Source organism: Hoplias malabaricus, chromosome X2 (assembly GCF_029633855.1).
Source record: "Hoplias malabaricus isolate fHopMal1 chromosome X2, fHopMal1.hap1, whole genome shotgun sequence".
Lineage (NCBI taxonomy): Eukaryota > Metazoa > Chordata > Actinopteri > Characiformes > Erythrinidae > Hoplias > Hoplias malabaricus.
In genome coordinates this window covers 20,549,766-20,575,161 of record NC_089819.1, presented here as the reverse complement: position 1 = coordinate 20,575,161, position 25,396 = coordinate 20,549,766, and the positions used below count along the sequence as shown (strand labels likewise).

Here is a 25,396-nt window from a genome sequence, read left to right as displayed (position 1 = left end):
GACTATTCAAAAATAAACATTCATTCAAGGCTGACCATATTTTTAAGCAGAAATCTGATTTGAACACATATGTTTATGTCTGTTTCTCATCTTTTGTGTAATGTTCAGTCATGCAGTTGTATGTCCCCTTTTAGGCTCTTGTCATACGTCCACCCAAGTGCTTATCAGCGCTATGTGTGATTACAACATTAAAAACGCATGTGCAAATAAAAACCTGCTGCCTGCCTCAGTGTCTTCTGTGGGAATCCTGCAATATCAAGATTTATGCATTAATAAAACGTAGAGTTTTTCATAAACAGAGGTGTTGGCAAAAGCATAGAAACTAAAAGATGTGGGTTATGCAGAAGTGCATATTTCAGTGAAATTAACCATTGAGTCTATAGACTTTATAACAAAACATTAATTTTCATTCGTTTTCATTTAAACAATCTTGATCGTAGCCCCAATTAACCCAGTCTTAAAACCTGTTCAGTGAAGGGTTCACAACATTGTTCAGAGTCTACTCAGCCAGAAATAAAGGGATTTAGCTGTGAGGAGGGGGTGAGTGAGGGGGAGGGGTATGGGCATAAAGCAGGTAAAGGTCAGTTTGAAGCAGCTTTGCCCTGTTTCATAACTTGACCCTTTTTAGTTGTTATTCACTTACGTGCACAAACTTTAGGCAATATTTCTTCAGTCAAACAGAGTCCAACAAACAGCAGTCTTGAGAATTTGGAGCTGCACTGATTTGATCAATAAAGGATCAATGACAGGGTTAGAAATGTTGATTATTTTGTTGACTCTTCATGGTTGTTTGTTTATTTGCATTATTTATGTTTAGAGATTATATCTCAGATGGACATTGGAAATTGTTTTCTTTTATTGTCTAATCTTTACTTGTATAGGTCACTGGCCTGTGACCCCATTTGACCCTAGCTTCTTAAAGGCAACTTTCACAATTGTAATCAAAAACACTTTTTTAACAAAATTCAGAAGATGTTTTTTTTAATCATTTGCTGCTCTTTAGTCTGTTTACGCACTGGAAACTGGTCTCTGATGTGTTTACAAAGCCCTGGTGTCAGTAAATGAGTGAAAAAACAAAGTGGCTCAGACAGACGTGCTAGGCTTCCTGTCTCTCTTCTCAGGAGAAAAATGGCAATGAACCCTCCAATCATTGAAAATCATGAAGAGATGATGATATTGCTTTATTCCTGCACAATATTCCTTTAATATTATAATTGTGTAATTGTGTAATATTGACTTATTTTTATTGCTTCAGATTATTTGGGTAGGAACCCACTCATTTAAGAGGCTGCTAACTGCATGAAAGTAAACACAGTTCTACAAAACTAAACAACCAGAGTAACAAATGAGTTTCTCTGGTAAATAAAACTGTGAATAAAAACTTCCAGACAAATCTTAAAGGAAGAGACGCTTCTGAATGTAAACAAACCAGAGGGAACTGTAGTTCCCAACAATCGTAGATGTTGCCAGTAAAGTTCATTTGTACACCTAATATTTTGTTGCTGATCTTAAATTCACCTAGCCTTTATGGAGTGGATGTAAATAACTGAAGTTTTTGGGATGTGACTGCCTCAAAGCCCCTTTTTCGTTCAGTTTGATGTTCCACAAGATTTTAACTGCAATGTTTCCACACCCTTGCAGCAACCTATGTCCTCTGTGTTCCAAAAATAGGGGATCTTTTGCTCTAAGTAGAAGCCCCTACAATTCCGGCCTGTGTTTCCAGTGTTCTCCTTAAGTCTCCCCTCATGCCGCTAGCGTGATGAAGGTGTAATCTGAACTCAAAAGCCTTTGGTGTATTTTCACTCTTGGTTGATTTGTGTGCTTCACTTTCCATTTGTTATTTCCCTTTGTTTATTCTCCAGCCATTGTGGACGATGAGAGGCTCTCGGCGGAGGAAATGGATGAGAGGAGACGACAAAACATTGCCTACGAATATCTCTGCCACCTAGAGGAGGCCAAACAGTAAGTATTTCAGCATAATAACACCATCCAGCCTGGTGCTTTTATCTGACTGCTCTGATTACATTCATAGGTTTTATGGGCTCATCAAGACAGCCAGGCATGGTGAAGTGATTTGTGTTTGTGAATGGTGTTATTTCATTATTTCACATTTTATTGCCCTTACTTTATGTATGTGTCAACATTGTGAGAGTTGGAATGTGCTGTAGCATGTAGTTTATTGTCAAATAAGGTGGACCATTAGGATACTTTGGTGTATTTACATGATTAACATACCGAGCTCTTGACTAGGCATGGTCAAATTTGATAAAGGGGCCATTAGAGCACTGGCAGTCATTTGTAATATAGGGAATATGACCCGCATGTGAGGGAAAGACACAAAGTACAGCAGGGAAGACAGAGAAGTGCTGGGAATACCCGTTAATAATGTGTGACTTATTAACAAAGATATTCAGGATAAAAATGGCTAGTATTACAAATGAATCAGAATGTGATCTATTGTATTGAGTGAGGCCCTGAGGCCTGCTCTTCTATAAGTGCTTTCATGACTCTTGGCTGTGACACTTTGGGAAAGCCTCTGTTCTCGGAATCCTGTCATCTCGCATTAGGATTATAATGCTGGTCACTAATCTGCCTTTTAAGGAGCTGGAGTTGTTGTATTACTGGTCAATGTCTTTGTTATGAGTCACAGATAAAGTCCTGAAAGGTTTTACCGAATGTTTCAATCTTGCAGCTCTATATTGTACAAGACAATCATTTTATGTCTGTGCTCTGAACATTTCCAGGCTCTGAACATGATGTAGCGATTACAGGAAATGAATTAATTAATGAAAATAAGACAATGGCGTAATGAGCTGAAATCCCATAAGCTACTTGTTGCTAAGCTGTTTATGAGGTAACCGTACACTGATTGTTTTTGGGCTCCCTGTAATTGATCAGAATCTTTTTTTTATGACACATGCAGTTGTTCAGTGTTCAAAATGTACTGATTATAGCTTCTATGTTATATAATTATATTATAATTCCTATTTTCTCATCAGCCATTATTACTTTGCTATTTCCGTCCTGAATATGTGTTTTTGGGGGAGTCCTAGCAATGTTCAGAACTAAAATAAAAATACATGTCTAAACACTATAATGCGGCACGGTGGTGCAGCAGGGAGTGTCGCAGTCACACAGCTCCAGGGACCTGGAGGTTGTGGGTTCGAGTCTCGCTCCGGGTGACTGTCTGTGAGGAGTGTGGGGTGTTCTCTCTGTGTCTGCATGGGTTTCCACCGGGTGCTCCGGTTTCCTCCCACAGTCCAAAAACACACATTGGTACGTGGACTGGCGACTCAAAAGTGTTCGTAGGTGTGAGTGAATGTGTGTGTGTGTGTGTCTGTGTTGCCCTGTGAAGGACTGGCGCCCCCTCCAGGGTGTATTCCCGCATTGCGCCCAATGATTCCAGATAGGCTCTGGACCCACCGCGACCCTGAACTGGATAAGCGCTTAGAGATAATGAATGAATGAATGAAGAAACTGGTAGGATATCACATGTAGTTCCAACTGAAAAACATTGTAGAATGACTGTTTAATGCAAAGGGTGGGTTGTTAACAGCACAGGGAGGGTTTTAAAAGTCCAAATATATCTTTCCTCTACTTCGCGGAAATTCGTTTTTTGCGAGTGGTCTTGGAACGCATCCTCCGCGAAAAATGAGGGATCACTTTATAATCACTGTATTCCAAGAAGTGTCCTTTTGGAAAGGTTGTGGAAGTAGCTTTATTAGTCTACATCAGTGACAGGGCTATTAGTTTCTGTTAGTTGCTCTGGATAAAAGCCTCTGCCAATGATGTCAATTAAAATTTCTTTTAAATATTTGATCTCATATTTTTGATATTTCCCATGCTCAGAATTTGTGTATTAAAATACACAAAAGAGTGAGAATTGTTTTGTCATGATGATAATAATAATAATAATAATATTATTAACATAAAATGGTACCACTTTCTAGGTTTCTTGCTTTTTTTTCAGCAGATCATTCGTCACGTGACAAACAAATACACACACTTTTTCCCACACCTTCTACCACCCCCGCTCCAGCGCTTTACCAAGGAGACTTTGTACCTGCTGACTTAAGTCAATAATACATGTTTACCCATGCATGATTTTTAGATAGGGGTCCTTTTGGGAGAACTCTTTTTTTCCAATTACTGCCTGTGACGTTAAAGGCCTAAATGAGTTACTGGAGGCTGTAATGGCATGACGTTGATTCAGAACGTCTCAGTGCTGTTAGCTCGCTTCCCAGACAACTGTCAGTCTCTTATTTCACACTCACCTTCACTATAGCTTTTAAAAGCTATAAATTCTGAGTGAATAAATGAGACTAGATTAGTCTCAATATAAAGTGAATCTAATATATATTCACATATTTTATATTTTATGTTCATTCTTATTTCTGTAACGCTTCTTCCTGATCAGGGTCGCAGTATCATTATTCACAACGTAGGATCACACACTGGAGAGAGCCAGTCCATCACAGCACATCACAGAGCATCACACACTCACACACTTTCACCTGTGGACAGATTCACACAGACAATCCACCTAACAAACCAGAGCACCTGGAGGAAACCCCCACACACATGAGGAGAACTCACCACACCTTTGAGCTATGTGCCAGTGATATTACCTGTGTAATGTCCCCAATATATTTTACATTCTTAAATATCCTTTTTTTATATATTTATTTAGTATCAAAAATATAAAAAAGCAATACTGGAAGCAGGTAGTGTCGCAGTCACACAGCTCCAGGGACCTAGAGGTTGTGGGTTCAAGTCCCACTCCAGATGAGTCTGTGAGGAGGTGTGTTCTCCCTGTGTCCACAGGTCTGGCGCCCCCTCCAGGGCGCCTAGTGTTTCCGGGTAGGCTCCGGACCCACTGCAACACTGAACTGGATAAGCGCTTACAGACAATGAATGAATTATTGAATGATCACTAAATGCGCATGAGTTAAATTGGGGAGAAAGCCTTTATATCCTTTACCTAAAAGCCTCTATTTGCCATGATTGACCTTCATTTGATATCAGTAACTGAAGTTGCCTGGGCTTTAATTCCTCTGAAAATATATTTAGTGTTTGGCTTTCCCTTGCTCTGCTGAATTATTAAACATACTTTCCTCATGTAGCTCACATTATGTACTCTTCTGTGTACAGGTGACTGAAAAGACCTCAGTCAACACCACCATTGCTGAAAAAATGTGTGTGGCTAAGTTTGGTTCTTTATAACACAGCCAACAGAAAAATGTTTTTTCTATTCACATTTGGTCATTAATCCTAACTTAGGTTTATTATCAAATGGCCTCCAATAAGTATTCAGTTAGATTTGTGCTAAGTAAGATATAAGATAAGTTTTATTGAGAATAAATCAACTTTTAATTGGATAAAACCTGCCATGACATCAGTATTAGAGCTGCAACATGGGTGATGTTTTTATTATTATTATTATTATTATTATTATTATTTTATGGGATGATATCAAGATTTTAGTAAGAATATGGACGATGGTATTTTGAAACTTAAGATACTGGCAGTCTATGGTTACCTGCTCATCCATGTATTCATTCATTCATTATCTGTAAGCACTTATACAGTTCAGGGTCGCGGTGGGTCCAGAGCCTACCTGGAATCATTGGGCGCAAGGCGAGAATACACCCTGGAGGGGGGCACCCGTCCACTCACACCTACGGACACTTTTGAGTCGCCAATCCACCTACCAACGTGTGTTTTTGGACTGTGGAAGGAAACCGGAGCACCCGGAGGAAACCCACGCGGACACAGGGAGAACACGCCACACTCCTCACAGACAGTCACCCGGAGGAAACCCACGCGGACACAGGGAGAACACACCACACTCCTCACAGACAGTCACCCGGAGGAAACCCACGCGGACACAGAGAGAACACACCACACTCCTCACACACAGTCACCTGGAGGAAACCCACGCGGACACAGGGAGAACACACCACACTCCTCAAAGACAGTCACCCGGAGGAAACCCACGTGGACACAGAGAGAACACATCACACTCCTCAGACAGTCACCCGGGAATCGAATCCACAACCCTCAGGCCCCAGGAGCTGTGTGGCTTTAGATTTAAAGTCTTTAGACATCAGAAATGAGCATTTAAAGGCATTCAGCCATGAAAGTATAAGTAAGGTCAGGTACCAATGTTGAATCATTTGCTCTGAATCACAGGGTGTGAAACACCCTAGGCTCTTTGCTAATTTCTCACTAGTTTGAAAGGAAATGAAATCATAAAGACATGTGGGTAGCGCATGGATAGGTCACTAGAAACTGAAACATTTGACCACAACTGTCTAAACTTTTACGACTGTAGCATACTGTAACACATTTTAGCACTCTTTAACTGTATTCATTTAATAAAGGTGAGTGTGCTGTGCACCTGTAATGCTCGTATGTGTCATGGCCCTTCTGAGCAATGTCAGGACACCTGTCATAGTGAAACAGATTTACGGAATTTGTGAGAGACATGGAACTGGAAATTAAAAACCTACACATTGCTTAATTCCATGTTGAAGGGTTCTCATTTCCCTAAAGAAGGAACAGTATTCATTAAAGGGAAAAGTCCAATTTTCCTGTTGTTCTGGATTGTGCTTATAGGACATGTCTATTTTTACCTCATTGTGCTTTGTGCATGCTATGATCACCTCAAACCACCGCTGGTGTTGGAAGTTGTGTAATCGACATGGCAGACAAGGCCACAACTTGCAACTGAAGACAAAGAGATGTTGTAAACACATTATTGCAAAAATCAAAAGATACTAATGGACAGAAGTGCAAACCTTTTAGATATTCCCGAACTGTAAAGGAAATTACCCAATACGCTAGTTCTGTTTCAGCACTGGCTGCAATTTGGGCAACCTTTATTGACCCCAACATATGATACACCCTTCTAATATGATTTGATTTTTTAATTTTATTATAATTATTTTATGTAAACAAGTAATCATTATACTGACACCTTTTGGCCTGGATGTATCATAGGTTGTGTTAAATATGGACACATTTGTTGTGAATGTGTAGCATTAACTCTTTTATTTGATGACTAAGAGTTGAATTAATAATAATAATAATAAAATAATAAACCCTTTAATAATGGTTTAAAATAATTTGTGAGGTTAAAACAAGTTCAGAATACTCTCTAAATATAAACTCATTGTGTTTCGGCAGTCCAAAATAAACCTGAAATGACTTGAATTACATAACAACTGTTAAGATAACAACCTCAATCTTGGTGAAATTCGTCAAACTACCATCCAAAATAAGACAGAGTAGAAAGACACAGTGTCTAGCTGATCAGATTGTGTTGACAGAGAGAGGGACTTGTGGGAGGAGGCTGGGGAATTGCTGATGCGTGCATGGGCAGCATGTTGTCTCAGCCATTGTTGATCCATCTGTGTTGTTTTTAATTAAACTACCCTTTTAAGTGGTATTGAAGGTCCACGGGATGTGGAAAGATCTGGAGATGCATGGACTACAGTATCAAAGGCTGAAAAATGTGTGTGATTGATGGATAAACTAAAAGATTAAAGCACTAAAAGCATAATTATATTTCTTAAACACATCTCTTAAATATAAGAATCCTGAATGTTGATTGACACAGAGAAGTGGGAAACATAGAGGCAGGGACCAGGGTCAAGGACTGGGTCAAGAACTGCATGGACGTGTATATACTTTATAGACCCAACATTATTATTATTATTATTATTATTATTATTATTAACATTCAGGAAAATTTGTTCCCTTTATTCGAAGCCCAGCCAAAGTACTGAGTGATTAGATCAGATATATTCAACAATGTTTTGGCAATGAATCCTTTGGACATTTGAACTTGGGTCTCATGAATCACAGTGAGTATCCTGTATCCACTGATGAAGGACTAGAGGATGACCGGTACAAACTGTACGGCAGCAGATGAATTAATGTGTCTGATCAATGGACAATGAGTGGACACAGTTTAAAATCGTGAGCAGCACTACTGTGTTTGTTCCACTCATATCAGAATCAGACTAACACACCACCACCACGTCAGTGTTGCAGGCCGCACTGAGAATGATCCACCAACTAAATCGTACCGGTTCTGTGGGGGTCCTGGCCAATGAAGAGCAGGGTTAACGGTGATAAGAAAGTATAGAGAAAAACAGTTGGACTACAGTCTGTAATTGTAGAACTCCAAAGTGCTCCTGTATGGTCAGTGGAGCTGATAAAAATGTACAAAGCACTTTTCTAAGTCACTTTGGATAAGAGCGTCTGCTAAATGCCATAAATGTAATGTAAATACTGTAAAAAAAAAAACAACAACAAAAAAAATGGTAGGTACCAGTAGACTGAAAAAGAAGAAAAAAAGAATTGGATCTGAAGTGACTTCACATTTGTTTTAGTTTGTTTCACACTTTGTTTTAGTTACCAAAACCTGAGCAGTGAAGCCACTCACCTAATAATAGGTTTTAATTGTAGAACCTAAAAATCATTAACCATGGTTTGGCAGTGTTTCAGCACTGACATTGTAGCTGATACCTTAACTCTGCTCATTCTGTATGCAGCTTAGCTCAATGTGTGTTGCAATAGATATGTTGTATGCCTTCCAATCTTAAATGCTGTCTTATCTTCACAAAAAATGCTGATTTAAAACAAACAAACCAAAAAAAGACATGTACGTTATATATATTTTTTTCAAACTAGTCAACCGCCTAAAAGCCTTGCTCAATGTTTCAAGTGAGTACCACCAACCTCCGTAGACATGGTTTAAGCACAGATGCCTATAAATGTCTTGACCAAAAATGAGTGGAGTTGTCATTTCAATAGGTCAGGACAGCTCCAGTTCATGGGGCAATACGAGCACCCCTACGCAGGCATGACAAGAACTGTGCCAGTGTAGGTGCCCTGACAATGGAGCCTTGTCTTAGTAAGTCAGAGGTCACTCATTCATTTGGTTACGGGGTATTGGTCACCACAGAGGAAGGAAATTGCATTAGCCTGCACCATATCACCTACATTTTCAGGATTCAGTGATGAAACACAAGCTTGGAATGTATTATTGATAACACATAAACAATGAATGTTGGAAACAGCATGATTTATACTTTCTTGATTGAAAGCTTTGTGTTATTGTCTTGTTTACAGCTTGTTTAAAATTTTTTCAAATGAACAGTAATATGAGAAAAAAGATTGGGAGTGGGAAGATGTTTTAAAATAGCTCAGTAGTTTAAAATTCTATGTAGGAGCTTAAACTGTTGTAATTACAATTATAAATAAAAGTAGTAATTTTTACTGCAGTTGTAAACCTTTAAACATAAATGTCATTTATTTACAATGGAATTATTAGCTTTGGCAGTTGTACATGAACAATTGATTATTGCAATAAAAATGATAACTACCCATATAAATATCTTAATATGTAATTATGTACACACAGATTCACCCCCTTATTATTTCTCTTCAGCTCTTTTTATTTCAGTACATTTTTTTTCATGAATGTCCAGTGTGACTTTGCATATCTGTAAGTGTACTTTTTTTGTGTGTGTGTGTGATTCAAGGACAAAGAACTACAAGTTTCCTCTACCTATTAGCTCACTGCCAAAGCTGCCTGAGCAGGAAGGAAGTGTAAGCACGCTAATCATAGCAGACATCAAATAAAAGTCCTGTATTTTATGAAAACCTGCTCACTTTAGACACCTAGCGGTTTGGGAAAATCCTCTGTTCAAAGCTTACTTTTAACTGTTAACTGGACACTTTGGAAAAGCCAATATTGACCAGCTGGTTTGAGCACTGCCTAACCCTGTTTAGCCCATGTGTTTTCACAGCCAGAGCTGAAGGACAGTCCAAGGTTACATTTACTTTACAAGGTTACTGTGCTGAAAGTTACCCCCTCCCCCCACATTTGTGCCAGGAAGTGAGACACTATAGCAAAAAAGGGGTTGTAATTTTTTGGTTTAGTGACACTGAGGAACTGAAATGCTGCTGTGTGTATTGTATGGGAAGTAATTGGTGTGTATTCAGCTTCCAGGTTCTATAACAGACCAGTGTCTCTAATCATTTTTATTATAACTTGAATTGTTCTTTTGACAAAGACTTGGCAAAGACCATCTCTTCATGTTCACGAAAGCTGAAATAATAAACAGCAAACTTTAACAAAAAAACGAGGATCCTCAGGAGTTTAACCACAGTTCACCATCAATATTTTATGAGCAGATCTCAGTCCTGCATTTTTGCTGCTCTCACAAGTTTTAAAATAGCATTACTTTGTACTATATGTAGCTTCTTGGAGAGCTTCTGATGCTACGCAGAGGACTATAACCCCTCAAATCTGTTATTCCTTTTGATGCCGTGCCTGCAAATTCTTTTGATTTCCCATTCTTGTTATAACTGCTGTCCTGGTGTCCAGCTTAAGACCACACCACGGATGGCTTTTTCCAGCTTTAGCCTGAGAAGGTTTATTACAGCTAGGTCTGAGATGAGCTGAAAATAAGCCTCTGATACTTTTGTTTTCAGGTGGATGGAGGCCTGCCTTGAGGAGGAACTTCCTTCCACCACACAGCTGGAAGAGGGCTTGCGGAATGGCGTCTACCTCGGCAAACTCGCCAAGTTCTTTGCTCCCAAAATGGTATCTGAGAAAAAAATCTATGACAGAGACCAGAGCCGGTACAAGGTACTGAAATGAGATTACAGATTCACAACCTTAAGATTAGATTAGAATTATACGTTTAAATATATGCATTGGTTCTGTAAAATGTCTTGATTTACACAAAATTCCCTCAAGGTTTCTTTAGTGTCCTGATATTTGTTTTGGTTCAGCACTGGCTCTAAAAACCTAATTAGCATTGTGCATGTTCAATTTAAGTAAACCCTTATGTGAATGCTCTGTGTGATAGGCTTTTTTTTAAGCAAATTTGTTTCTAAAGTTCTTACCAGAGGTTGGGTTTTTATGAACTTTGGTTTGTTTGTTTTCACATATGTTAATATGTGAGTATTATTGTATTACATTTTCAAAATAAAAGCAGTGTTACTGTGATTTTTGCAAAGCTTTGAGTTGTTGCCACAGTAACACACAGCCTTTCATGACTAATTAATGACAAGGCTAGTATAAAATGAAACTTACATTATCGCATAATCTACCCAATCAGCTGTGACATTTTTTCTTTAAATTACTTCAGTTTACATTATTTTGTTGAATGTCCAAAATGTCATTCAGAATGCACAGTGAACGTAATCTAGTACTAGAACAACTGATCATCTCATGGAACTGGCTTCACGCATTTCTTATTTCCCTCTCTCTCACTCACTCACTCACAAAATGCTCCACAAGGAGCAGCATTCATTTTCATTCTTTTTGTCTATGATGCTGTGTCCTGGTTATTTTTGGTTGTTGGAGAACATAAGTGCAGACTACTTTTAAGCTACATGACCCTGGTAGCTTAACTGCCAATAAAAAACAAACACTGTATATTGACACTTCCCAGCTTCCACTGCTTTTGCGGGAGGCATTGTGTCCGTAAAGCATCAGAGACATCCTCACTTCCTGAAAATCCCATTCTGATGAGCTGAGAAAAAAAAAAGAGTTCCTTGTGTTTATTATGAAACTGTGATGTCTTGTCTTTAACCTCATTTGTGCTCATCCTCTGAAATAATAAATTAAACAGTAGAGGAGTCTAATTCACAGTAATTTACAGACAGACATGCTGCCAAATTAAGGTTTGAGAAATTGATTGAGGACTAATTGTGTGTTCTGTGTATTTTTTTTTTTTCTCTCTTGTGGTCCCCAGAGCAAAGGCTTACACTTCAGACACACAGACAACACAGTCCAGTGGCTCAGAGCTATGGAGTCTGTAGGTTTGCCAAAGGTGAGGTCTAATTCTGCCTGCTCACACAGACACACCTGCACTCAAGCACACACTTTCAGATACGCACACACACACACATATACAAATAAATAAATAATTAATAATTAAACACCTATGTTTGTATGTATGTGTGTGTATACACACACAAGAGCAAGTGTCATGTACTCATACACACAGACAGGTAACAAATTAAAAGAGAAAGAAACAGTTTGCGTGACTTGTTTGTCCACCATGGAATGAAGAACAGCCTCATTATTTCTTGGCATAGCTTCTACAAGTCTCTGAAAATACACTGGAAAGATGGGACATCATTCTTCAAAAATAGTTGTTGTTTTGATGGTGTTAGAGAATGTTGTCTAACCTATCAATTCAAACTCTGCTGTTGGTGTTTGCCTGCCACCTCAGTAGTTATTTCCTTCGCCCATCTTGATCCACAGTTTGCAAAATCATTAACATCATTAAGGTGCGTCACAATATCTATCTTTTGTAGAGATAAGACTGCAGTTTATTAGACTTTCACCCAATGACTAAACACATGATCTGCCATTGTCTTTGTGGTGTTGGCTGGTCTTGAAGTGTGGGTGGGTGGAGCTTTACATAGCTATGCAAACAAAAACAGTAAAAAATAACATTTATTTCGTCTTTGGATCACAAACTAAAATTGAAGTGCCTGAAGTGAAAGACCCTTGTTATTGAAGTTGAACTGCTTCCTCACAGTCAGTATCAAAACAGCAGAATAATTACTTATGGAAGTGTTTTTTGTTCATTGTAATTACTTTTTGTTTGGTGAGCACCTTGCGCTTACTTGCACAGTTTGATTGAGTTTGCAGTATCTGGCTGGAACTATCCCTCAAGGGCAGGAAGGCTAAAGCAGCAGCCAGCTGTAAACTGAAACCCAGTGCAGTGTGCAGGCGAGCATGCAGACTCTTCCAGGTTCTGAGTTAAGGCTGAATAGTTTTTAAAAATATGTCTTTTGCACAATCTCTGACCAATAGTGCAACTTAGATTTGATTTGTTGTTATTTTCCGTAAATGGAGCCTGTCCAAACCTGTTTGTCTTGGTGAATGTGGTTGTGATGTCACCGCACAGTGTTTGGTTGCTTCTAAATGGTCTTACTCTCATTCAGGCAGTTACTGAGCTTTACTGAACTTTGACAGCCTTGGTATATGCTGTAATAAGGCAGTAATAAACATTGCAGTCATTGAATATTATGAATATTACACTATTGCAGAATGCAGTTGCATTATAAAAACAATTCATATTTCATCTCCACTATCAGTTATAATTGGGTTGGGGTTGGTCTTTTTCAGTTATAAAGATAAAAGAATATCTTTGTCAGTGGATGAAAGACAAAATGACTGACAGAGAAAAGGCTGGAGAAAAGGTGTCAATCACATTCTTAGACGTTTAGCGCCTGTGGAAGTTGTAACCATACTCCAGATTTGTGTCATAGCTTGCAACATAGTAGTGTAACAGTGATGATGGTATTTTCACTTTGTTAATGTGCCTCCTTGCTCTTTGTTTATACCGTTTGTATCTCCAAACAGTTCTGAGGATTTAATGATATTCTTTTGACAAAAGTTGAAAATGCCTTCTATCCAATCAGTATTTACTGTAATAGCTTTAAACAAAATTAGGAATGATTTTTCCTGTTCTTATAAAGTTATGAGTTTGGAAATAAAAGGTTTGGTTTTGACAGTGAGGATGTACAAGGAATACTAACAAATTTGCTTGATAAATAAAGAAATATGACTTTTACTTTCTAGTTTATGTGAAAATCAAAGTGGGAAAGTAAGAAATGTAGGAGAGTTGTCCCCAAACTTTAGATGGATGGTTTTCATTTGCAAGATATTTATTTTATTTATTTATTTTAGGATGGGGCTCAGAAACTGCTGGAGAAAAGGAGAATGACTAATAAGGTTTTTTCTTTCAGATATTTTATCCCGAGACGACTGACGTGTATGATCGCAAGAACATGCCCAAGGTGATCTACTGCATACATGCACTCAGGTACTGTCCGAAGACCCTTCTTATCTCATAACTCAACCATGATTTAAATACTTACCAACATTTGTTCATCTATTCAGCTTTTCTAATTGCTACATGCACACCACTAACACTACATGTGGAGTAGTGCTGCACAATATATTTTTTATTTTATCATTATCATAGAATCAGACACCACAGAAAGATAGAATATGCAAATTAGCCTCCTAACCAAGCACATTTTTTTTTTCATTTTTACCGTGTGCTGTGTGCCCCGCAACAGGATCAAAAGAATGTTTCTGGGGTGTTTTGATGAATCATATAGGGCCAGTCTCATGCATCAACTGACTGATAATATCAGCCAATGTTGATGCTTCTAAGCTTTTTTGCTACTGAGGACAACACAGTAGTAATTAGCAGTTTTTTAGTTGTAGCTTGGACTCACATTGTCCACTAATACAAAGCCAAAATCTATAGCTACAGTTGCGCCTCCAACAAACTGATTTGATTAAACCGCCCAACACTGCCATAACTGCATAACAACACAACAAACTGCCCATAACAAGAATAAATATATGAAATGCAAAACAGAATTTAAGAAAAATAAAATTTTCAGAAGGGCGGCACAGTGGTGCAGCAGGTAGTGTCGCAGTCACACAGCTCCAGGGACCTGGAGGTTGTGGGTTTGATTCCCGTGCCGGGTGACTGTCTGTGAGGAGTTGGTGTGTTCTCCCTGTGTCTGCGTGGGTTTCCTCCGGGTGACTGTCTGTGAGGAGTGTGGTGTGTTCTCCCTGTGTCTGCGTGGGTTTCCTCCGGGTGACTGTCTGTGAGGAGTTTGGTGTGTTCTTCCTGTGTCTGCGTGGATTCTCGCGCCGGGTGACTGTTTGGTGTGTTCTCCCTGTGTCTGCATGGGTTTCCTCCGGGTGCTCCAGTTTCCTCCCACAGTCCAAAAACACACATTGGTAGGTGGATTGGCGACTCAAAAGTGTCCGTAGGTGTGTCTGTGTTGTCCTGTGGAGGACTGGTGTCCCCTCCAGGGTGTATTCCTGCCTTGCGCCCAGTGATTCCAGGTAGGCTCTGGACCCACCGCGACCCTGAACTGGATAAGCATGTATGTATTCTGTTATTTATTTGAGTGAATAAGAGCCTTGATTGAGAAGTGACAGACCTTTTTTCAATAAAGTACTGTTTAAAAGCGTGTAAAATTTGTGACATCTAGTTATGACATGGCATATAGCAACCTACTGAATAGGCCTCCCTCACCCCTCCCTTTCCAGGCAGCCATGTCAACATAAAATTGAGAAAGCAACTTCTGGAGCCGGTGTTTGGGTACAATTCTAAACTCTAAATATAAAATTAAATCAAATTCTGAATTTTCAAGAGATTTATATCAATAACGCATATTTATAAATCACAGATTAAATCAGTCGTAATTGTGCTCTGAATATTTGCAGTTAGTTATTTTCCCAGTTTGTTTGGCCTTACTGTCATTTACATGTGTGTGTAAACTTTATGCAAACTTTTTATCAAAATAATACAGGCTAGCCTTTAACAGTGTTATGTTATTGATCTTTCCATGTATTGTAGGGAGCATGAGAGTAATGATAATAAGATGCAATATAAATGCAGAGCTCGTCTGTGCCATACAGTCATATTATGTGTTGATTATAATATTGACATGAGCTTGTGTGGTTTTTGGCTGTTTGCTTGTCTATAGAGCTGGTTGCCATGCCAACCTGAAGCCACAGACACGCTCAAGTTTGTGAGTGACGTTTTCAGTCACAAGTGTCCTGTGGTATATCTGCTCCTGAGCGACACCAGGGTACTTTTGCTCATTTCCTGTCTCTGTATCCTGTCGCTTCCCGCTTTTTTTTTTTTTCCACACCAGATGGCCTCTCAGAGACTATAAGAATCTATAGGACATTCAGATGTAAAATATCGTCCAGGCAGCAGTGTCCCGTTGTTTTCAAATATTTATTCAAGTGTATAACTGCGTATGCACCTGAGTATAAACTGGAGTTGGTTCATATGTGTTTACTTTAGCTGTGCTACTATATTGGTTGTTGTATTGTGTGTAATCAATGGGAATCTATTGTTATATAAAATTAAAAATAATTTTAAGTGTCACTACATAAACTTAAGATCTGATATTTTTTTAAAAAGAACCATTTGCAATATGATTTCCTGTTATAAATAATATATTTAACATAAAATTTAGATGTTCTAAAGGAATGTTTAAAGGTGTAGCATTGCACAGATGTTTTCACTTTAATTCTGTTGGTTGACTGATGCAGATTTTGGAGTCGTTTGATGGCGTGTGCGTGCGGTTGTGATATAACGTCCCCAGCCCGGCAGGAAGTGCGGGTTTCTGTTTCTTTTTCTAGTGCACGTTTCAGTCAAGACTGTGGTAGTGACCATAAAGCAAACAGTGCCTCTAGCGATTCAGAGAGCAAGTTTGGAGAATTATCACACATCCCTAACACGTTTTGGCTTAGTGTGTATGGCTGTGTTCAGTAGTATGTTGTTTTGTGGTAGGCAGTGAAATGGAGAGATACAGCCCTAAATTCAAAGACCACACTTCATTTATTTTATTTACAGTCAAAACATACTGAAGTTATTTGTTGTTCATCTGTATTTTAGATGTTATTTATTACAACATAATTCACTTGCAGAAGGAAAGGGGATGTCAAAGAAGGAAAAAGCATGGAAAATTAGTTTAAAACAAGCAAGTATCTGTCTTTAGTTTCTCAGTGGAAGCACTAAATGTGCAGTATCAGCCGCTGAGAAACTGATACTGAGAAAAGGAAATAGACAAAAAACATCAAACTAAGCTGCTGTTTTTGACAAAACAAATGCTGTCCACCCCAGAGCCCAGATATTGACATAATTTTACATATTGGGGATTACTTGAATCATGAGGAGAAGAAAATGCACATTAAAAGACAGAACTTGGGAAGTTTGGAAAGATTATCCCTGCAGGAAGCAGGAAGCTTGTGCAAAGGGGAAAGGTGGGCATTTTAGTTTTTTTTTTTTTTGACCTTATTCTTTAAAGGAAAGAATTAAAATGAAAATAAAGTGGAGTTTCTAATTCAGTGTCCACAGAGAATTTTATTTTTATCTGAAAATAAAGGGAAAACGAATTGAATGGAAACCTCTGCTGATGATTGAGCACTGATAGGAATGTTTTCCATGTTTGTGTTAGTTTAGAGCTGGCCCTGTTTGTGGAGGTCAACCTGGAATGTCCTTCGTTCTATGTCCAGACGAGTGGAATTCACAAATACCTGTCAATGTGTTAAGCAACTGATAACAGGAAGGGCTCTCTGGCTGTAGTAAATATTTTATGATGCTTTTCCTGCTCTCTTTCTTTGTCTGTCTCTCTCTCTCTCTCCCTCTCGCTCGCTCCCTTGCTCCCTCTCTCCCTCACTCCCTCTCCCTCCCTCTCTCAGTCTGTGTGGGCTGCCTGATTTCCTCTCTCTCCCTCACACATGCGCTTCCTTCCTGACCCCTACGGTCAACCCTTAGTCTCTTAGTTGAGCTAAACAGCCTTGAGACGATAGCAAGAGAAAAGCCCTAAAAGAACCTCCTTTGCAGAGATTTTATTTTCACCTGTTCATTGAGGAATTGTTTGAAATTGTGTAAATGTGTGCACTGGTCTTGCTGGCCAAAAGACATATTGTAAAATGTTGTTGCCTTACCCAGTTACCTCCCCCATTTTACCGCAACCCCCCACTTGTTAGCTGGCCGCTAGAATTCCCCATCCACACAGTGCTATCAAAGAGATGGAGATGGAGAACGCTAGAACATGTGAAACATGTAAAGCCAGACAGCACTTCATTCTGAGCTCACCGTATTACAGTGTAATTGAAGACATCAACATGGGAAATGCCCATGATAATGCAGTCCCAACAACCAATCATCATTCATCACTCCACTCTATTTACACTAGTTTCTACAGCAATTCATGTTTCAATGAAAACCTTAAATAATTCTTCAGTTATTTTGTAGCAACATGTATATGTATAAAGTTAATGGCAGTATGTTCTAGATTGAACATTAGATATTGAGCTTAACTGCTTGGAGAATTTCAACTTGAGAAAAATAGTATTATTATTATTATTATTAAACCTGTCTCCGGAAGTGCCCACAGTTTCTGTGGAAGTACTGAGGCTGTAAACCAGTGAAATGCTGTAAAGCGGTTGTAAAGCTGCCAGAGGTTAAACGCTCTGGCTTTCGGTCCACCTGAAGAAAGGAGAACAAAGTTGAGAAACCTCTTATTCTCATGCTGAGATCTTTTGTCTTGAGTGGTCAAAGGTGAAGGAAGCATGCAAGCTTATCTCCCACACACATCCAGGTACACACACGTAAACATACGCCCACAATACACAGGTACACAATACACTGAACATTTCAATAATTAATGACCTACTTATCCCCCATCAGCCAGTAGATGAAAGTTTAATGGAGTTTCCAGACACCTGTAACAGGCCTCCACAACTTTCATTCAGTTTAACTGCTGCATTAGACTGTGGTTCTGTAGAGAAGACTGGAGCTATCGCATACTGACCTCTAGTGTAAGGAAGCGAGGCATTACACTGTTGCAAACAGATGTTCCAATATGAGTGTCCCTGACACATATCTGAGTCATATCTTATCTATATTATCTATTACTCTAGCTGTGTTTCTGTAGATAATACAGCTGCCCACAACATACTTAAAGAACATTACAATGTACAAAAAAAAAAAAAAAAAAAAAAACACAAAATGTATCCATTTTTTGGCCAGAATGTTTTTCCACTTAAAAATATCCCTCAGTGAAATTTTTCTTTATTCGTGTTTAACAGCAATAAAAAGAAAGAAATTAGTTAAACATTGACACTGCCATTCTTAAATTACTTCTACACAATATGTTTTTGACCTTAAAACATAGGTTTCACACCATAGACATTTACAGTATTTATTATTCATTCATTCATTCATTCATTATCTGTAACCCTTATCCAGTTCAGGGTCGTGGTGGGTCCAGAGCCTACCTGGAATCATTGGGCACAAGGCGGGAATACACCCTGGAGGGGGCCACTATTTATTAGCTTCTAAAAAAATATAACAAGAATCTGCATTAGATCTAGTATTTGCAAGGCCATAATATCCGAAAAATGTGTGGATTAATCATGTACTGATAATGACATTGAGTCAGAATTTTGCTAATTGCTTTTAAAAATATTTAAACATTTGTTTTTCCAATACAAGAAACCCATAGGTCTCTGTTACTTATTCATATTCATACATTCATACATAAAGGAGTGCCAATGTTACAGCTTGATCAATGTCGTAGACAGGGTGAATAACAATAGATCAAGAGGCTAAAATCTGTGGGAAATCAGTTCAGAATCATCCACTTAGAAGTTGGTATTGAAATTAATGAATGAATAAATCAATCTACATCCAGAAAAAAACAAAACAAAAATAAAATCAAATACAAACTGTACCTTACAGAACAAATACAGTCCTAAGCATTCAGTGTTTAAAGAAAAAACCTTAAGACATAGCAAAGCTTAAAATGTAAAGCATATTTGTGCAGACGTAGAAGGCCTGCTTAGACTTCATCTGAACACATCAATCCATCCATTCATTATCTGTAACCGCTTATCCAATTCAGGGTCATGGAGGGTCCAGAGCCTACCTGGAATCATTGGGCGCAAGGCGGGAATACACCCTGGAGGGGGCGCCAGTCCTTCACAGGGCAACACAGACACACACACATTCACTCACACCTACGGACACTTTTGAGTCGCCAATCCACCTACCAACGTGTGTTATTGGACTGTGGGAGGAAACCGGAGCACCCCGAGGAAACCCATGCGGACTGATTTTTTTATGGAAAATCAATTCAAATGACCTGACACTACACACACACACACACACACACACACACACACACACACACACACACACATACATATATATGGAAAGATAAACAAGACTTTAATTGAGAAATACTTCTCTTGATCGCTTTTGTGGAAGATAAAGTCTTGAGAAATATTTATGACTGCCATCATAATTCACTAATGATGTGACAAAAAGAATCATTTGATTTTTTTTCTCTTTGTTTTTTTTGCAGTTTGTATCTCTACAAATTGGGTATTGCTCCACAAATTCAAGACTTATTGGGAAAAGTGGACTTCACAGGTATTTAAACAAGATTTCCCTCTCAATTTGAATTGTAAAGCATTGAAACATCTTCATTGTAAACTTGTGTAACAACAGTTCTGATTGATAACTTTTTCATTCATTCAATCTTGCATTAACGTTATGACGTCTCTTTACTATTCTTTACTGTTCATGCTGAAACTAATAGCTGTAAGCTGCCAAGATGATTTCTTCTATCAGTTCTGCACATGACATTTGTTGTTAAAGATTGGATGTGGAAGCATGTGGAAGGTGTTCATAACCACAGCATAAAAACTGCTCCCACAAGTGGTGTAAATGACAACAACACATTCTCTGAAGACTCAGCAGGCAGAGCTTTGTATTTGATTAATGAGCTATAGCATGCAGTAGTGGCAGGTAATTACTAGCTGGGCTTGCATTAATTGTAATATAAAACATACCACAGGCAGTGATATAGTGTTTTCCCTCATCTCTCGTAACTACTCCATTGTTAACACACTTTAATGGAGTATAAACCTCCTAATCTCAGGCCATCATGAAAATGTCCCCATGTCAAGCCTTCATAATGTGCAGCAGAGAAAAACCAAACATGTAAACACATATTTCTTTGATAAAATGCATACAGGGGTTGGACAATGAAAGTGAAACACCTGGTTTTAGACCACAGTAATTTATCAGTACGGTGTAGGGCCTCCTTTTGCGGCCAATACAGCGTCAGTTTGTCTTGGGAATGACATATACAAGTCCTGCACAGTGGTCAGAGGGATTTGAAGCCATTCTTCTTGCAGGATAGTGGCCAGGTCACTACGTGATGCTGGTGGAGGAAAACGTTTCCTGACTCGCTCCTCCAAAACACCCCAAAGTGGCTCAATAATATTTAGATCTGGTGACTGTGCAGGCCATGGGAGATGTTCAACTTCACTTTCATGTTCATCAAACCAATCTTTCACCAGTCTTGCTGTGTGTATTGGTGCATTGTCGTCCTGATACACGGCACCGCCTTCAGGACACAATGTTTGAACCATTGGATGCACATGGTCTTACTGGTGCAATGTGCAATTAATGAAGATTGGCCACTAGGCTTCTCCAATTTAGCCATGAAACCTCCCACACTACAATGACAGGTGTTTCAGTTTCATTGTCTAACCCCTGTATATGATGTGATTTTCTTCAAAGTGCCAGCAATGATAATGAATGACCATATATATCACTAACACAAATGAAACTGAATGTAATTTTAATTTTAGTATCCTGTGCTTATGAAAGGCTTGGTCAAATAAATGTGAAACATGTATTGTTTGAAATGAACCAAAATATTCAGATATAATATTCCCTCTCCCCAGAGGAGCAGATCAGTAACATGAGGAAAGAGCTGGAGAAATATGGTATACAGATGCCAGCCTTCAGCAAAATTGGTGGCATCTTGGCCAATGAACTGTCAGTGGATGAAGCTGCATGTGAGTAAAGTTTCTCAAAAACATGTGCTGAATGATTTGATTTCATTATCATAAAAATAATAGTACCTTAATAATTAAGGCATTAATAATGGAAGAAGTGAGTGCGTCTTCTCATTTCTGGCACCTATATTCTGTGTGTTTTTCTTATAGTGCATGCTGCTGTAATTGCCATTAATGAAGCTGTAGACAAAGGCCAGGCTGAGGGCACCTTGGCTGCTCTGCAGAATCCAAACGCCTTGCTGAGGAACACCAGTAAGGAGTTGGCCAATGATTACCAGGACACTTTGAGCCAGGCTAAGAGGAGAAAACAGGCCCTGGCCTCTGGACGAGTGAGTCACGTGATGCTTGTCTACATGTTGTACGTGGTGAAATTGACAAAGTGTCTAAACTTGTATACATGAGTAACAGTGGAAGAGTTTTACGCATTTCCTGTGTTTTCATTCTGTGCACCACAGCTGCTTATCATAACTGCAGGAAAACTCCTGCATGGAGGAAGTCATAAGTTGCTTTATTTAGTTCAGGCTGTAACATCACAGATGGCAGCACTTTATCCACTGGGAACCAGTTTATGACACATCGGCAACACTATTTTTAACAGATGGACAGGACTTTCCTGTGTGTTTAAAGTGTTTAATTTGAGCAAATAGTGCATTACAATATGGACAAAATATTTCTTCTGCAGTTAAATTTCTACTAGAGCTGTCATACCAATAAAATAATTTATTGTGATTAATTGCTTTCTTATTTGTCATGATTTATGATCCATCGCATTGGTCATATTTGCTCGAATTGTCCTCACAAAAAAGACATTTCTTTGATGCTTATTATTATGCATTCAGGCGCAGCAGGTAGTGTTACAGTCACACAGCTCCAGGGACCTGGAGGTTGTGGGTTCAATTCCCACTCCGGGTGACTGTCTGTGAGGAGTTGGTGTGTTCTCCCCGTGTCCACGTGGGTTTCCTCCAGGTGCCCCGGTTTCCTCCCACAGTCCAAAAACACACGTTGGTAGGGGGATTGGCGACTCAAACGTGACCGTAAGTGTGTGAGTGAATATGTGTTGCCCTGTGAAGGACTGGCGCCCCCTCCAGCGTGTATTCCTGCCTTGTGCCCAATGATTCCAGGTAGGCTCTGGACCCACCGCGACCCTGAACTGGATAAGCGCTTACAGATAATGGATAGATGGATAGTTTCAAGAATTCAGCAACATTCATTTCCCAAAGTTTGGGCACAGCACTGATATCCAGTGAGAGCATCAGTGGCTGAATGTTGGTGGCAATGAGTTTATATACTCTCAGCCCCCTTATGTGGGCTTTCACATTGGATACCACATCCCTTATATGAAACAGAATTGTATAATAGCATTGTATAACTTAGGCACGACTTTCCGAAATGTGTTATATCATCATTCGATTGTTTGTAATACCTTAATAAAGTTTATGTTTCTGTAGTTCACTAGTGCATCAGTGAATCAGTTAAATGCGGAGTCAAATTTCACCCTTCCGTGGCAGTTAACAATCACACAATTACAGAGGGTTGACTGTAGTAGATGTAATCGGTTCCTGTAGCCTCTCATTATCACTCACACAGCTTATGGATCCTTGTACAATGGAGAGTCCTTTTGTTGGTTTGCTGCTTGCTTATTTATTCAGAGATTACCACAATTATTCTCCTTTAGATGTCAGAAGTATTGCTTTAAGAGCCGTTTAATATGCTATTAAAATGTTAATAGTGACAGCCCTAATTGTCATATTATTTATACACCAATATTTTAACCAATGCGTTCATGAATATATTTCTTTTATTAAAAATCTTTTTTATTCCTAACTCTAGAATTTTAATGTTTTGTTTCTGTTTTAGCTGCAGTAGCTAAAATATGAACTAGGTAATTAAAATAATTCCCATACTCCCTCACAAGACCCAAGGGCAGATCACTGGAAACTGCACAGCTGCATACAACACAACAGAAATTGAATCTCTGATCTTTGTGTGCAGGGGCTAAGCAATAATGCACACAGAAAGAATTATTCATGGTTGCACCACACTGAGAATTACTAGAGAACCTGTGTATATGTTGCAAAAAAGGCAAGCAAAGCAGATTTACCCAAAGGTATGTACAAAGCAGCTCATTTAGGTTTACACTTCTCCCCAGAGCCTCCCACAAGGTCAAGCATCCCAGCATCTGCAAAATCAGCAAGATATAGACCTAGAAATAACACAGCCCCCTCTCAACAGCTTTGTCCCATTTTATTTTGACTTTGCTAACTTGAGTAGAACATATCCTGATTAGCGGGATGCAGCTTACAGCTGACATTAGGCAAAATGTCCTTTATATCCACAAGTGTGAAAGTACTTGAAAGTATGTGAACGCATTATGAACTGCAAGATGAACAATTGTATTGTTATTAAGTTCTTAAAGTTCTTTTGGCCTGCCAATTTTCATTTACCTCTGTGTCTGTGTGTGTCCAGAGGTCTTCCATTGCAAGTGAAGAGAGAGATGTGTATGAAGAGTTACTGACCCAGCAGGAGATCCAGGGCTGTGTGGATGTGGTCAACAGTGAGTGAGGAATCTTGGCAAACTGTTCCAATATTGCTTTGGCACAATTCTGTTCTAGTGTACAGAACTTTTTGACACCAAGCTACAGGTTTAAATAAGACTCAGTGTAATTATAGACCCGACAACATCTGTGTTGTTTATGTAAATGTCTATGAGACACTTTCTCCGCCTTGTGAACTTACTAAATACCGTTGTCTCACTCAAAGGTCAGAAAAATGTATTGTGAAATAATGTGAAATAAACTAACATCAGCATATTGTTCACAATAATTACACCATAATAGTGACGCCACATCAACCTGTTTTTTATACTTACCTTGTTAGATCTGACCCAGAGTTTCCAGAGATTTCTTCAAAAAATCAACTAAGAATTTTATGTTAAATACCAAACTTGCTTTCTTTTATGTCTGGAAACATAATATATTACTCTGTATTGACAATAATGATATATAGTGCTATCTTCTTTCTCTCTACAGCACTTATAGCCACACAGAAAGTGAACCAGGCCCTTGATGACCAGGATAAATTTGCTCTCTTGTCTGGACTAAGGTTACCAGCTCTGGGCATTGTGGGAGTCTTAGATGCCAACTCTCAGTGGTACCTGGAACATTTCACTTCGTACAGGGAAAACAAAGCTAAGGTGGGTTTGCTGAGCAGAGGAAAGTAGTGAAACTCAGTGCCCTCTACATCCATACCCAAATTTAGCACAAGTAATTATTCACTTCCAAGGTATTATACACCAAACTCAACTTAACCTTTCACACCAAAACTATAAAGCCTGGGTTTCCCAAAGCCTCTGTTCTATTAAAATATTTATTAAGTGTTGGAGTGAGTATTATATTAAATATTCTTTCCCTGTTGATATGGTCTTAACCAGATGCAACTCTTATTTTGTCGTTTCGGTCTTGGCAACAGCACAAACACGTATGTTTGGTCAGTGAAATTGTGTAATCTGTTTAGTCTGAAAAAGTTATGATCATGTACATTCAAGTATATTAATGTCTGATTAAACTGCACAGATAAATTTATACTAAATATGTTTAGTAATCACATCAGTACAGCATTTGGTTTGTCACTCTCAGGAGCGTGTTAAAATGGCTGTCTCTGTCTGCAGGATGTTGGCCTTGCATCAGCTCTGTTGGAGAAGGACGAGATTCAGAGAGTCGTCAGCTCTTGCAATGACTTCGCTGAAGCAGAGAAACGAAGTATTTACCTTAAACACTCTCACAATAAAGAAAAATCAAAAATGATCTCTGTAACTGCAATAGAAAAGGAGAAACGAGAAAAGACAAAGGAGCTACTTGAAATCTCTTGCTGCTCACACATGGAGTACCAGCCAACAGTTTGGACACATCTTCTCATTAGTCGTTGGTG

At 38.9% G+C, this 25,396-nt stretch overlaps 1 protein-coding gene across 1 annotated transcript in view; it reads left to right on the top strand.

The window, feature by feature from the left end:
• The window catches only part of LOC136676503 (ras GTPase-activating-like protein IQGAP2), a 66,306-nt gene that overhangs the window by 11,182 nt on the left and 29,728 nt on the right, over nucleotides 1-25,396 (top strand). Inside the window, exons 2-11 of the mRNA XM_066653583.1 lie at nucleotides 1,863-1,962; nucleotides 10,510-10,666; nucleotides 11,781-11,858; nucleotides 13,792-13,868; nucleotides 19,963-20,030; nucleotides 21,356-21,469; nucleotides 21,620-21,798; nucleotides 23,936-24,023; nucleotides 24,499-24,662; nucleotides 25,137-25,227. Of these exons, the coding sequence (XP_066509680.1) occupies nucleotides 1,863-1,962; nucleotides 10,510-10,666; nucleotides 11,781-11,858; nucleotides 13,792-13,868; nucleotides 19,963-20,030; nucleotides 21,356-21,469; nucleotides 21,620-21,798; nucleotides 23,936-24,023; nucleotides 24,499-24,662; nucleotides 25,137-25,227 (1,116 nt within the window). The remainder of the gene's footprint in view (nucleotides 1-1,862; nucleotides 1,963-10,509; nucleotides 10,667-11,780; nucleotides 11,859-13,791; nucleotides 13,869-19,962; nucleotides 20,031-21,355; nucleotides 21,470-21,619; nucleotides 21,799-23,935; nucleotides 24,024-24,498; nucleotides 24,663-25,136; nucleotides 25,228-25,396) is intronic.